At 42.0% G+C, this 14,130-nt stretch overlaps 2 protein-coding genes across 4 annotated transcripts in view; both read right to left on the minus strand.

The window, feature by feature from the left end:
* Positions 1 to 2,124, minus strand: part of emilin2b (elastin microfibril interfacer 2b) — a 33,184-nt gene extending 31,060 nt beyond the window's left edge. Inside the window, exons 1-2 of the mRNA XM_008308269.3 lie at positions 1,072 to 2,124; positions 814 to 939 (exon numbers count right to left, since the gene is read on the minus strand). Coding sequence (XP_008306491.1) covers positions 814 to 939; positions 1,072 to 1,190 — 245 coding nt within the window. The 5' untranslated portion in view covers positions 1,191 to 2,124. The remainder of the gene's footprint in view (positions 1 to 813; positions 940 to 1,071) is intronic.
* Positions 2,121 to 14,130, minus strand: part of smchd1 (structural maintenance of chromosomes flexible hinge domain containing 1) — a 16,252-nt gene continuing 4,242 nt past the window's right edge. For all 3 annotated transcript variants that reach the window (XM_017031790.2, XM_025054471.1, XM_008308268.3), the window contains 36 exons: positions 13,864 to 14,047; positions 13,165 to 13,362; positions 12,960 to 13,073; positions 12,558 to 12,664; positions 12,082 to 12,164; positions 11,843 to 11,950; positions 11,631 to 11,708; positions 11,420 to 11,539; positions 11,140 to 11,281; positions 10,932 to 11,031; positions 10,771 to 10,843; positions 10,472 to 10,611; positions 10,183 to 10,317; positions 9,509 to 9,733; positions 9,283 to 9,419; positions 8,754 to 8,839; positions 8,560 to 8,678; positions 8,310 to 8,471; positions 8,105 to 8,233; positions 7,882 to 7,961; positions 7,602 to 7,759; positions 7,406 to 7,515; positions 7,241 to 7,302; positions 7,036 to 7,123; positions 6,817 to 6,948; positions 6,588 to 6,737; positions 6,368 to 6,491; positions 6,087 to 6,206; positions 5,812 to 5,891; positions 5,162 to 5,284; positions 4,887 to 5,065; positions 4,424 to 4,533; positions 4,090 to 4,166; positions 3,254 to 3,422; positions 2,628 to 2,786; positions 2,121 to 2,247 (listed from right to left, as the gene is read on the minus strand). In XM_017031790.2, coding sequence (XP_016887279.1) covers positions 2,165 to 2,247; positions 2,628 to 2,786; positions 3,254 to 3,422; positions 4,090 to 4,166; positions 4,424 to 4,533; positions 4,887 to 5,065; positions 5,162 to 5,284; positions 5,812 to 5,891; positions 6,087 to 6,206; positions 6,368 to 6,491; positions 6,588 to 6,737; positions 6,817 to 6,948; positions 7,036 to 7,123; positions 7,241 to 7,302; positions 7,406 to 7,515; positions 7,602 to 7,759; positions 7,882 to 7,961; positions 8,105 to 8,233; positions 8,310 to 8,471; positions 8,560 to 8,678; positions 8,754 to 8,839; positions 9,283 to 9,419; positions 9,509 to 9,733; positions 10,183 to 10,317; positions 10,472 to 10,611; positions 10,771 to 10,843; positions 10,932 to 11,031; positions 11,140 to 11,281; positions 11,420 to 11,539; positions 11,631 to 11,708; positions 11,843 to 11,950; positions 12,082 to 12,164; positions 12,558 to 12,664; positions 12,960 to 13,073; positions 13,165 to 13,362; positions 13,864 to 14,047 — 4,444 coding nt within the window. In that variant the 3' untranslated portion in view covers positions 2,121 to 2,164. The remainder of the gene's footprint in view (positions 2,248 to 2,627; positions 2,787 to 3,253; positions 3,423 to 4,089; positions 4,167 to 4,423; positions 4,534 to 4,886; positions 5,066 to 5,161; positions 5,285 to 5,811; positions 5,892 to 6,086; positions 6,207 to 6,367; positions 6,492 to 6,587; positions 6,738 to 6,816; positions 6,949 to 7,035; positions 7,124 to 7,240; positions 7,303 to 7,405; positions 7,516 to 7,601; positions 7,760 to 7,881; positions 7,962 to 8,104; positions 8,234 to 8,309; positions 8,472 to 8,559; positions 8,679 to 8,753; positions 8,840 to 9,282; positions 9,420 to 9,508; positions 9,734 to 10,182; positions 10,318 to 10,471; positions 10,612 to 10,770; positions 10,844 to 10,931; positions 11,032 to 11,139; positions 11,282 to 11,419; positions 11,540 to 11,630; positions 11,709 to 11,842; positions 11,951 to 12,081; positions 12,165 to 12,557; positions 12,665 to 12,959; positions 13,074 to 13,164; positions 13,363 to 13,863; positions 14,048 to 14,130) is intronic.

The raw sequence follows: 14,130 nt of genomic DNA on the forward strand, positions 1-14,130 counted from the left end.
GCCCCCCCCCCCCCCCCGACCGTCGACCCCCCGCACTAGGCGCTCCAATGTTACTATATTCTGCTTTAAAACATCTTTGACAACATTAAACTTTAGTTCGTCAACGTGGGCTACAAAAGAGCCCAGAAACAGATAAAGTTGTTCCTAACAGCTCAGATACCTGAGGTCAGTGATTCCCAACCCCTGACCCGCGGCTCATTAGTGTGCCCTCAGAGACTCTTATCCAGTTCCACCTAAATGGTCTCAAAACTATTACTAATTTACCGCAATATTTTATCTATGCTTGTCTTTGTGACAGTGACAGGCAGAACAATTAAACACTCTTCCACTAGGTGGCAGCCTTTAGCTATGTAATCTGTGCATCTAAAGCTTTACATTAAAAATAAATAAATAATAAAAATCACACAATCTGAGCTGAGTGAATGTTGTGACTAAAGGTTAGAAGAAAGAAAAACACGAACTTGAGACAAAAAAATCTAAGTTATCTTCCTTTGGAATTTTTGCTTAAACTGTTCAACAGTCACATGGTTTTTAGCAAATCTAAACGCTGTTATCAAAATAAAAACAGAGCTGTTAAGAAGATCTTTGTGTCTTTCTTCAATTTCTGTGACTATATCAGCGTTGTATTCAACTAAACAGGCCCAGATTTCACATAAACAAATTTATATAAAATAATGTATAAGAAACATAGACCTATTACACAAACCCAAACCCCAGGTTCTTACTACTACTACGTTTTCATACGTCACTGCTGCTGTGGTTAAAAGAAGTGCCCGTTTGTTGTCTTTACATGACGTTCGAATCCAAACTTACATGACTTGTTGTTGACAGTGCGGCAGTTCGGGCGGACACGGTAACAGCTCAGGTTGAACGAAACTCTCCGAACCTCCAACCACGGCGCAGCTCACGTTCTTGTGCACGACGTACGCGCACCAGTTCCTGCAGGAAAACGGGGGAATTAATGACGTGAACAGTGAGTTAAACGCTAAAGGCTGCGAACTCAACAAACAAACAAACAAACAAACAACGTTTGCATTGGAGTTCCGGTCCGGTCCGGTCCGGTGCACTGACCTATTCCTGTGCCGTGAGTCGGTGCCGGACTGGCCACTGTTGTGGTACCAACTGTGGTGGAACGGTGTTCCTGCGATGACAGGGACGAGGAGAAACAGCACAGCTGCGGCAGACGGCATGGTCGCTGGGGCTCGGTGTGGTGTGGTGTGATGGAGGATCCGTGGAGAACTTCTCTCTGACTGTGGTTCTCCTCCGACCAGACAGACCTTCACAGCCTCCGTGGTCCGTGACGTTCCTCCAGTCCCTCCTGAACTAAGAGACGCCTCCGTCCTTCCCACCACCGTCCGTCTTCTTTCTGGAAAAGGAAACTCTCAACAGCAACACTGAGGGACACGATATCAGACGATACGAGGGGAGGGGGGAGGGAGAAGGGATGGGGGGGTGAGGGGGGGTCAAACATATAAGAATAAATGACAAATATGATGAGAATAAAGTTATTGGTTTGTCAAAATAAATTCGTACGTTCATATATTTAAAAACAAAACAAAAACGCCGTATGTTCATTTGAATAAAAAGCCGTAAATTATACGTAGTGTCTGGAAAAAAAAAGTCACAGTTTTAGGAGAGGAAAATGTGTCATTTATGAGAACATACAGAGAAGAAAGTCGACAATTTATAACAACACAATCACAGGTCAATAATTGAAGGTAAAGTGGTACCGTTTAGGAGAAGAAAGTTTACAACCAAAAAGTCTCACAGCTGCTCTCACAGTAAATAGAAAAAAGAAAAACCATAGGGACAAAGTGAAGTAAAGTGTTGAAGTGGCATTATTATTATTATTACTACTACTAATAATAATAATAATTATTATTATTATAATTAGGTAAAGGTTAAAGTTTTGGAGCAAATTGTTCAAAGAGAGAGAGTAACTACAGCAAATATACTATAACGTTCACACAGTTTGATTGTTCCAGCATAACATGTTGTTTTTAAAACCATCAAATAATAATGAATAATGAATAAAGAATAGTACGTACTGGAATTGTAGATATTATAAAAAAAATGATGAGGAAAGGTAAAGCTACGACACTGCTAACATTTCTGATCTCTGAACTGCAGTAGTTTTTTTGTTTTTTTAATTATTATTATTTATTTATTTAGGTCTTTTTCTTGCACTGGCATCACATTGAGAAGTTTCGGTCGAAACTCTTTTCCTCCGACTCTCAGAGGTGGATTCTAAAGAAAGAAGAAAAAAAAAATAAAATTGGAAATTCACACCACAGTTGGACAACTGGCGCAACACGGAGAGGAGCTAAAATAGAGCAAAAACAGCTAATAAAAAAATAATCAATAGTCAGTATGAAAAAAAAAAAAAATCAATATTCAGTATGAAAAAAAAAACCTAAATAAAAAGCTAGACATTTATATAGGCTAAGCTAAGCAGTAATGCAGCTGAACAGGCAGCTACAATTTAGCTTTAAAATAGCTAAAAGTTAGCCAAAACATTTGAACAATAAGTAGCTCATTGTAATCAACAGAAGCAAAAGACGAGTCATGGAGTGAAAAAAATTCATTCATAACTTTTAACCCAAACATAAGCGTAGAAAAGCACAGACCTAGCAGAGCTTTTATCTCCTCCAGCTGTTTGGTTTTCTCCGTCAGGTCCTGCTTCTTCTTGTTCATGTCCAATGACGACACTTTCCGACGCTGGTTCTCAACCTTTTTGGCCACTGCTTGTCTTTTCTCCACAGCCTGTCGGTAACGGCTGAGGGCGTCTGTCAGAGAGGACTGTTTTGAACACCACTGAAAAGAGGCTAACTGTGCTAACTATTAGCCATCTGTTAGCTCATTCTTTGTCGTTAGGTGACCTTTCTCAGTTAACACACGTCGAGGGCTAACTCTAACAAACTGTCAGATAACTTTTCCCGTAAAATATTTCCATGCAGTTCTGTTTTTCAGAACTTTGGTTTTTTTTTAGCGCCACCTATCTGTGATCTGAAAAAATGTTCTTGTTGAATGAAAAATACAGCCGAGGCCTTTGGAAATTTGTAAGACCAAGGTGACAAATCAATTCGTAGGCCGTGAGCTAATTTGAACTTTTACGTCAACTCTCTTCTTTGTCCTTTTTCAGACGGACAATCTGGAGAGATCGTGGCTCTGACGATTTGTTGGACCGACCTCATCTTCATCACTTAATTCCTCCCTAGAGCCCAGACGAAGAACAAAACCCACAGAGCATCACCTGCTTGTTGCTGCAGAGCGTAGTACTGTGGAGGGAGCGGAGCTCCAAACACTGACATCTGACTCATGGGTGGAGCTCGGTTCTGTGTTCCTCCAAACGTGCCCATGGAACTGACCCTGACGCCGTCCCTGGTCAGTATGGTGGGACAGCTGATCTTGAGCCTCGCCATCTGAGAGGAGCCAGCAGGAGGCAGCAGAAATATTTAGAAGATGTCATCAGGCAGAAGCAGTAGTTTGAGCAGCTGACAGAACGTTGGGGTGGGGGGTTGGGGGGGAGTCCACTATTCACACTTCCATCAGTCAGTTAAGAGTGACACACTCGTCTACAGAAAGACCATGAACTCCAGGGATCAAACTAATGACCTCTTCACTGTAAGGCCAAAAGAAAAATCCCCCTTCCACTTCCACTGTTTCTATAAAATATAATATTTTTTCCTCTTTTCAAATACATTACAGCAATGAGTACCTTCAGTTTTTAGAATTTGGCTCAGCAGCGACACCATGGGCAGTCCTCCGTAACTGCACCACATGTTTATTTGTATCAGCCCAGTATAAGGAAACGCGCCCCGTAATTAAACTTGGTAAAACCAACAGTGAGTTGTCTAGTTAGTTTTTTTTTTCTGTACCCTTAATTTCAGTATTGTCACAGTGCAACAGCACCGCCCAGTGGAAATCAGGAAGTACTGCAGTGCTCATTCAGTGAGCTTATCTCTAAGAGTCCAACCTTTGAAGCCATACCTGAGGGCAGTACATTAGTGCCGAGGTCACACAGAGGTCACTGATGGTCCGAATGAACCATGAATGTCATGTACTGCAGGAAGTAGAAGAATGACTCACTTCTCTCCTGTAACTGGTGCCAGATTGCAGGTCATCAATCAGAAGAGTGTCTTTGAGGAAGTTTGTGAAGACTGTTTCTGTGAAGAAGAGCAGAACAGACAGTCGTGATGGTTTCCCACCGTGGTCTCTCACTCTCACACACACACACAGCTGCTGAAAAAACAAATTCTACAGATTACTGACTGCGTTTGTGAGTGGGTGAGACAAACCTTGGACGTAACAAAAATAATTTTATTTCTAAACCTCTATGGGGAAAAGTCTGTCTGATTATTTGAGATTAAATTCTGAAAAAAAAGGACAACTTCACCAAAGAATTCCATTCAGCACAGCTCACCAAGTTCTGATCTATTGTTATCAGGAGGGTAAATCAGAAGGTCTCTGGCGAAGACGGGGTTTCCAGTGGGATTAAAGAGCATCCGATCATTTCTTATATGTGGCAGGCTTCTGCAAAAATATTTAGAAATCACAAAACCATCAAGTTCTCCCACAGTTTCATTGACTTCATCCTCAACCACAGCCACGACAGAAGAATTCCAGCTTTCGTGAATCTAAACCGTTGGTTTTCTCTACGGACTTTGGTGAAAGTTTGGATCTGGTCTCAAAAGCTTAAAAATCTGAAAAATGTTTCCCTGTTTTTAATTGATTTTTAATTTGACTACTGTATTTACAGGGTAGTCAACGTGATTAATTCAATTTAAATACATATATATATTTATATATAAAGATACTTATGTACATTAATAGTTATAGTTCTTATATGTATACACATATATACTGCAGTCGTAGCCAACACGTACCTGGATGGTGATGAAAATATGCTGTCCAGGGGCAGGACCTGCTGCCGTCCGTCTGTGCTGTCAAAGATTCTTTTCGCTGATTCTGTGGTTCTGGTGACCACGCAATCCATGAAACTCTTCATCTGCCAGGAGATGGCTCTGGCGGCGTCATCGTCCTGCACGTAGCCCAGGTGTCCTACCTGAAAACAAAGGTTTGGAAATGACAGAATCAGGTTCAGCGACCATCGACTGAGAGGAAATGATTTTATTTTCCTTTTTTTCCCTCTTTAAGTTACCACTCCCACAACGTCCTGCTGTCCCTTGAAGTTGTCCCTGATGTTGCAGAGTCTGCGAGAGGAACTCTGCATAGTTTCAGCCTCCACTCTGATTCGGCTCAGGAGTTGGTCTATGTCTTGAATCTAAAATTTAAAAAAAAAAAAAAAAAAATGAACAAATGCTTTGAACCCTACTGTACTGCCTTCTAGGGGCCAGCAGGGGGAGCAGTACATGGTTGGGATGACAAAGATGACAAGGTTGACACTGTTGTCAACAGCAATAAATAATAAAACTTTATCAGTCAAACGGTGGTTCAATCAGTGGTTCCCAAACTGTTTCACACTGCATATGACCAATATGTGGTTCTCCAGGACCAACAGTCAGAACAACAGTCAGTCCAACAGTCCAACAGTCAGTCCAACAGTCCAACAGTCAGACCAAGGACCAGGCTGCTGAGAACATCGTGTCATTTTTTTAGACCCTCACTTGGTCCGTCTTCACTGTCTTGCTAAGAGTATGAAACAAAAAAGATTCACCACTAGGACACCACTAGAGGGAGCCTAAGTATCACCAGAGGTATACACACACCATAGTTTGAGAACCACTGCTGGAGGAACACAAACTCATACACAGAGGGAATACTAAAGAAAAAAAAAAGATGTGATGGTACCGATTCTGGTGCTTCCATTTTCTTGCTGATCAAAGACTTTCGGAGGTCCACTGCTGTGTTGTTTGCTTTGTTGAAAGCCTCTGTTTTCCCCAATAAGAAACAAAACAATGTTAAAGCCTTCACCAACAACAGATGGAAGACGATAATGTGTTTCTTTCTTTCTAATTTTATGGTAAAAACTGCTAAATAAGAACATCTGGGTGTCATTTACTCCACCACAGATTTTTTTTAATGTTTTCTTTGTCCATCATGATATCTTTAGGTTAAAATCTTACCATTAAACAATTGAAGTAGTTGGTCGCTGTTATCGATGTATTCTTTCAGCTTATCAACTGCAGTCTGGAGCTCATCTCGCTTCCGAAGCATCCCACTTGTTTTCTGCTGGTGAATTTTATCTGGAGGAGGAGGAGGAAGAGTCAGAAGAGTCGGAGTGTCATTACTGGCTATTTGACAAACTTCAAATTGAACATTTAATTCACAGATTGCTGCAAAAACATTCAAACTATTTTCGTTTTTCCTCATTGCATTAGCATGAAACACAAATATGGGATCATACCGTTAAAAAAATGGAACGCGAGCTCAAAACTCTGTAACGAAGGAATCGAGTCTACGACCGGCGTGAAGACGAGTGTGTACGCACTGCCGTCCTCACCGGGGCTGTTCTCCACCACAGCCAAACGCTGGGGGAGAGGGAGAGAGAGCGAGAGAGAGAGAGAGGAATGTCACACACACGGAGCTCTGACACCGACGTACAGGCAGCAGAGAGAGTGACTCACTCTGACGTGGACCTCTCCGTCCTCCAGCTTCAACAGGAGCCTCTTCTTCGTCCCCTCGAACAGAGGGACACTTCTGTTGGGTTGGGAGCTTGTGATAGAAACAGTTACCCCACCGCTCAGCTCTCGCCCCGCTGGGTTGTTATGAGCATCCTGAAAACAACGCCTCGGGTTAGTCAGGTCAACAGGTTCAGGTTCACGACTGGGAATTCTCTGGACCAGGTGGGCTCACCACGATCCTCAGGGTCAGATCGTTCACCAGCGTGCGGCTAGCAATGTCTGTGCAGCAGGAGATCACCGGGACTGGAGGCGGGACGCTGGGTCCCAGTCTGACCGGCTGATTGGCCACGACGTCAGCAGTGATCTGGAACACAGAGATGGCGTTCTTACTGAAAACCAGGGCGTTGGTTTCTATGTCAACCTGACAATTAAACAGAGGAACGAGACTCACCTTATCACTGAACAGAACGTTGGACGTGTCCGTGAGGACAGAAAACTGGATGCTGTACGTTTCAGCGCTTTTAGGGATGTATTTGTTTCTGCAGTCGTGACAACACGTGAAAAATCAATACGTAGAAATTCTGTTTCAGTAAAAGAAAAAACCTGTTCTGCCAAAACACGTCTTGGACTCGTGTGGTCCTAAATGAGGATCTTACCTAAAGTAAAAACAGTCTTTTCTTTCATCATCCAGGGGTTTAGAACACTTCAGCTCAGTGGCCTGGAGAAAACAGAAGAGGAGTTCACACAACAGACATCAGAGGAAGAACACCTGCTCACATCTGTGTGTGTGTGTCTGTGTGTGTGTTTGTAAAGTCCCTCACATTTGAAGGTTTGGTTTCCGATGACTGTGCCTTCCACAGCCACATGGACAACAGAGCAGCGCTGGGCATCAATGGACGTCCTTCATCTGACACCACAGTCACAGTGAACACTAACGACGACACAACAAAAAAAGTATGAAAATACTACACAGAAATCAGCTAAAAATAAATAAATAAATAAAATAAAAAAACAGACCAGGAAATATGCCCCCTGCTGGCAGCTTGGCTGTGGTGTCGTACTTCACTGTCAGCTTCACGGCTTTGTTGGCGTTTGGTAGAATGGTGAGATACACCGAGGGCCCGGTGATGGGTTTGTTGTTGAATAAACCTCGAAAGAGGAGTCGATAGGGCCCCCTAGTGGAACAACAGGGCAGTGACAAATTAGCTAGCTTCATTTTTTTATTACCAAAGTTGTTTTACTGTGTGATATGACACCAGGACAATATCAGAAATAAAAAAAAACTGTTGACACCTACTTTGGTCCGCTCAGGCTGATCACGCTGAAGGAGGCTCTGCCCTCTGAATTCACTGGCTTTGAAATAGCGGCGGTCTTGACCTGAGAGAAACAAAGATTGTCATGATGACTTTCACAGTTGAAAATAGACATAAAAACCTCAGTTTTGGGAATGAAAACATTCAAAGTAGTTTTGTCTAATGTATCAGTGTCTAAATCAGGAGTGGGATTCTTATCAATCCAACCTTCAGTGCTGGAGAAGAAGTCTTTAACTCCACCGTCACACGCTTGTCTGTGGACACATTGTCCCACTTGTCATAGAGTTGAAGGAGGAACGGTGTGGAGATACCAGAGTCGTTCACCACATCTAGGGGCTGGAGGAGAAAAAGGTAAAGATGAACAGAAACAAAGCTCTGCACACACAAGTGTACCAAGAACCGCAGCTTTTACCTCCTCAGGTCCACTGACTAGTTTGAGTTGTGCCGGCTCTCCGGCCGTCACTTTGATAGTGACGCTCGTCTCATGCTTCAAGTAAGAGAATCTTATGTCTCTGATGCCCGGTGTCCCAGCCTGGAGACAGAGTCCCGTCACCTGGACAGACTTACTGTCCTCCTGTGGTCGTTACACACACACACACACACACATTAGGTCATTATTTATTAATTTGTGTGTCTCAAACCAAAATGACTTCCACTCTCACCAGCCACGTGAAGCTCACGGCCGACGAGTCCAGGCCTTCAGCCTCCACGGTCATGTGCGTCACACAGCTGGGACTCAGAGTCTTGGTCGGGTTCTCATACTGGTCCACAAGTTCTAAGGCTGTCAGACAAAACACAGCTGTGAGTCCTGAGCTGTGAGCTCCATGATAAGGTGTTAATTTCAGTTCACACTGACTGAGGGTTCCGCTCAGCGTCTCCCCCAGCTTCACTTCTTTCTGGGAAATAGTGGCTCTGATATTCGCTGGCTCGTCCGGACGAGGTCTGAAAAATGAAAAACGAAAATGGTCAGAACTAGGTGCAATTGTTATGTATAAACACACACACATATATATATATATATGTGTGTGTATATATATATATATACACATATATGTGTGTGTATATGTATATATATATACATATACACACACATATATGTGTATATATATATACACACACATATATGTGTATATATATACAGTATGTGTGTATATATATATATATGTGTGTGTATATGTATATATATACATATATGTATATATATACATATATGTATATATATACATATACATATATATGTATATACGTATATCTATGACAACAATTAAAAATTTCACCTAGGTCAGATATACAAATATACTGTATATATTTGTATTTGCCATCTTCTCGTAGCTCCTGATCTATTCTTTGGCCTGATCTGATCTTTGACTTAATCAGGTACTTACACGACTACAAAAGAGATACCAACGGTCCTGCAGGACACATGGCAGAAGAAGTCATTGGACACCTTTGTTGGCACCTGGATCACAGGAAGCCTCCCCTGAGCCAGATCCTCCACGTTTAAGTGCGTGGTCCAGTTAACCTTTTAAATGAAAGAACATTTAACTCGGATGTTGCCTGATGATCTAGAACATCTGCTCGCTGCAGAACTGTTTTTTCAGTGGGACGTACCTTGATCTCAGATGTGACTTTGTCAGTGAGTGGAACCGGGAGCCCGGATTCATCAAAAAGGCTGTAGACGAGTTTCTCCAAAGAGCTTCCAGCCGGCCACTCTACCCTGTCCTCGTTCTTGATCTCCAGATTGGTGTCGTTTTGACTGAAGAGTTTAATGAGTGACACTCTTTTGCTGGGCACCACTTTCAACATCTTTACTACCTGGGCGATGTTTTTGTGATTCTAGGAAGAAAACAAACAAACAAAAAAAGATGAAGAAGAAAAATAAATGACATCTATTTGGACCAATACAAGTAATGGTACCAGGAGAAATACTTCAAAATACTCATATATTTGTAGTGGAAAAGGTGTCCCATTGGCCTCATGGTAGTTTATTAGTTTTAGTTTAAGAAGGTCCAAAATAAATGTTAACATCAGGGACAGAGATAGGAATTACTGTTGGATTTCTTCTCTTGTGACAAAATCAATTTAATAAAAGCTGAAGACTAGCCTCAGCTCCAAACACACTGACAAAACAACCTTTTTGTTGTTCATTTGTTTATTCAAACATGGAAATAGTTTTAAAAAAAGCTCTGCTCACTTCCTCTTCAGCTGGCTGTTTACTATAGGAGCTGGAGTTTAGTTTTTAATATTGTTCACACACCCACCCACTGTAGTTTGTCTTTACTTACAACACTTGAACACTTAAAGTGAACTTCGAGCATTTGTGGTTGCCCCCTGCTCAAAGTCTTCTCCACAACTTTGGTCCTGATCTGTCCTGCTCCGGTGCAGCTGCAGTCACACTGTGCTAGAGGAAGTCCTTCCACCTGGAAATGTAGGAGTGGAGAAGTCAACTTTTATGTCAAACAATCTAACATTTGATCATTCTTTTCCTAATTACCAGGTTTTACTTTACAGAGTGGTAAAATAAAACCTGCCTCCAGTCCAGAATAGAAACCCAGCGTTTCCACATTTCCGTACCGTGCAACAAACAAAGAGTTTGGAGTCAGTGGTGATGTTTCCGGCCTGGTCGAGGACTTCGACGTCAAATGTCGCAGCGTTTCCATTCTCAACTACGGCATGATCGCCTTCCGTCTTCACATGCAGGGAATGTGGAGGACCTGACGACAAGAATGAAAATGAAGCTTTCACATGTGTATTTGACGGCAGTCATTCTCATCTGTTAGCTGCAGTCTGGTTAGGATTTATATATTTGTTTTGGACAACACTTCGATCTCATTGTTATTCATTCCCGAATGAACGGATGTTTTCTCAGTTACCGGGCTTCAGACTGATCTTCAGGGCCTGTGTGTGGTGCTGCAGTCCAGGCAGGGTCACCTCCAGGTTGTAGGTCTAACAAATACAATTGCAGGACACAGAAATGAACACTAAGCTGTGGTATCTTTGCATGATTGAAAATGCTGAACTGCAGGTGTGATACCTTGGACTGTTGGTAATTCACTTTTCCCAATGCTGTGACGTCTCTGATGACGAGGGTGGGCCCGCTCCTCTCCACTGACTTGTGACTCACTTTCAGGTCACTGGGCGATCAAACAGAATTAAAAGCAAACCTTGATTTTTGAAGCTTTTTTTAAAAAAAAAAACTACACCGTCTTGTTGTGAGAACCAGTTTGATGTTTGTGCCCCACCTGCACTTGAGTTCAGGCACCAGATCAGGGCACTTCCCCGGGTTTCCAAAAGCATCTTTCAGCTTCAGAGAGATGTTGAAGGGCACTCCGACTTGTTGAAATGTGTTGATTGTATCCATGACAAAAGTCTTAGCGCTGCCCTCTAGGGAGGATAAATAGATTAGATTAGAAAGATGGAGCTTTACTGATGCCTCAGGAGTTCCCTTGCCTCAGGGAAATTAAGGAAACCGATCATTTCATGAGAAAAATGACAAAACTATCCCATATTTTGAGTCCACACCTGTGATGGTGAACTTCAGGGAGTAAGAAGGAAGCTTCTCTTCTCCATAACTGATGTCTCTGGTGTCCTTTATGATGGTGTTAAGATACAAGGTGTATTTCCCAGGTTTCGTCAAACCCTCTGTTAACAAAAGAGCACAAAAAAAAAAAAAAAAAATCAGTCTGGAACCAATGATGTCAGGAAAATTACAAAGAGAGAGAGAGAAACGTACCGATTTTCTTGAACCAATATTGCCATCTTTCTGCATGCTGGGCAATAAATTCGACCACGAGTTCCTCTGTTTTATGAACTAAGTGCAAAGAAAGTAGAAAAGTGAGAACCACAGAAGGAAAACCTGCATCAGAGTCAGTGTTCAGGACAAAGTACATTTACTCGTTTGACTTGGTATACCACTCCAAGAGACACAAAATTCACAAATCTTACCATGGTACACCACCACTAGTTGGACGCTCAGTTTGATGACCGTCTGGCTTAACGGCATCCTTGACAAGCTCTCTCCATTTTTGTTCAGGATTGCCACTTTGAGACTTCCTGAAATATAAAAAAAAAAAATCAGGAATCAATGAACAAATACAATTTAAAAAAAAAACACACTTTGAAACATTAGTTTCAAAAAATTGCATTTTAATGAAAACAGACGAGTGATGTGTGAAAGCGTTTACCCAGTGGAGTGCCGGCTGGGTGAACATCATTCATACACCACGGTTCACAGTCTGGCCATTCCACCTTTAACTCATGTGGACGCCTGAAACGACCAAACACATAAATATGAAAAAGATACCAGTACTAGGCTCCGTACTTCATCCATATACTCTACTACTCAAAAACACTGGGATAAACTACGATACCATAGGCACAACAGTACATTGAGTTTATTAACTATTCAATTGTAGTCCCAGTGTGATCCTAGTCTCAGACTCTGTTTCATCTGAACATCAGTTCCTAACTCTGGAACAGAGGGATCTACATTTGGAATCACTAGAGAAGAAAGAAAAGAAAAAGAAAATGAACCAACACCAGGAATATTGGACTGGGAATAAACAGGAAACCATACAGTGCTGTAGAATATCTGTATGGTATAAAGACAACGTGTGATATCGCAGTAAGGTAACATGCAGCAGAACAGTCGTTTACTCACTTCTTGTCGTCATCCATGATTTTTTTCTTGATGTCATTGTCAGAAGCTGTTCTGTCGATCTGGGAGATGAGGATGACTTTGTTGGTATTGTGCAGTGCTTTGGGTTCCTGAAGGAAAACCAACTCATCAATCACTAATTCAATCCTGTCCAACAGTAGCTTATAGTTTTAGCTTTAGAACGACAACACAACATGACGTGAGCTTTGTGATTAATCAGCCCATCGGGAGGAAAACAGAAGATCAAGTGAGAGCAGAGAGAGTCTGAAGGACTGGATGTGAGTATACATCAATCCTAATATTCAGCCTCCAATAAAAACAAGGTGAGTATACATCAATCCTAATATTCAGTCTCCAATAAAAACAAGATTTTTTATTTTTTATTTAATTGAATTCTTTTCATACCAGACAAATCTCCACTGCTCCTCCTGTGGCGAAGAGGTCTTTCTTGTATTCTCCAAACAGCAAAAACCGCACCACTTTACCATAATAAAAGGGTTTTGTTTTCTTTGACTTCACCTGCATCGAAATATTAGACAACATTAAAAAGGTAAAAAGTAAAAAGGGTCAAATGTGAGTCAACAAAAAAAAAAACAAAAAAAAAACTCACCAACTGATCCTTTTTGTATGTTTTTCCATCCCATTCGATGGCACCAAAGCTCGTCCACGGGTGCTGCTTAATCTTGGTTTTCACATCGGTCCTTGTTATGATTTCTTTGACGCCCATGAACTTGACTTGCTTGTCAAACTCCATGTGACACTTCTCTAACCAGAGTTTGAAATCCTTCTGAATGTTGGCTCTTTGTTCCTGGAGAAACGGTTACAGAGAGCCAACGCTGTAGTCAGTGATGTTTAACCGGTGAAATCAACAAAGGTGGAGGACTGGGGGACATGATGCACGGTCATACGGTTCCTTGATGTCTAAATGTAACGTAAGAAACATTAGCTTTGGTCTGGAAATCAGAAATCGGTTCTTGACCTTCACCAACAGAACTCGATTACAGCTGTGTTGAGTCTTTAGGGCGTAGATAACAGCGGTCTAGTAGATGTGTAGAATCTAAACAAATGATTGATCACCACACAGGTGTTTTTATGGGTGGAGCTAACAGTACGGGCGGGGGATATATATTCATCCAATTTGTTTAGTTGGAAAAGGGGGAGAGAGGCTGAAGAGCTAATTTGTCTGGAAAGACAAACAGGACTCCATTACCCATCAGGCTGAGGGGCAAAAACACAGCTTGTACTAAATTATTCAGCGATTTTACAACTTTTTTTTTCAACCAACCCGGAAGTCACGTTAACGACTTACCTGTTTATTGACAACACGAGTGAAGATGGCGTTCTTGTTCTTTATCCTCTGCTCCAGGTCCACAAAGGTCAGCTTGTTGTTGGTGACACGGAATTTGTCGTTGGTGAAAAGCACTCCTGAAATCCGGCGGTAACATTCTTCGGGACCACAACACTCCTTTGCAGACCAGGTACACCAGCTGAAGCTGTACCAAACAAAAAGGTTCATGTAAGGGGCGGACCAGTGCTGACATAGGGGTGTGAGAAAGTATTGACACAACAATATATC

Source organism: Cynoglossus semilaevis, chromosome 3 (assembly GCF_000523025.1).
Source record: "Cynoglossus semilaevis isolate Cse_v1.0 chromosome 3, Cse_v1.0, whole genome shotgun sequence".
In the NCBI taxonomy this organism is placed as follows: Eukaryota; Metazoa; Chordata; class Actinopteri; order Pleuronectiformes; family Cynoglossidae; genus Cynoglossus; species Cynoglossus semilaevis.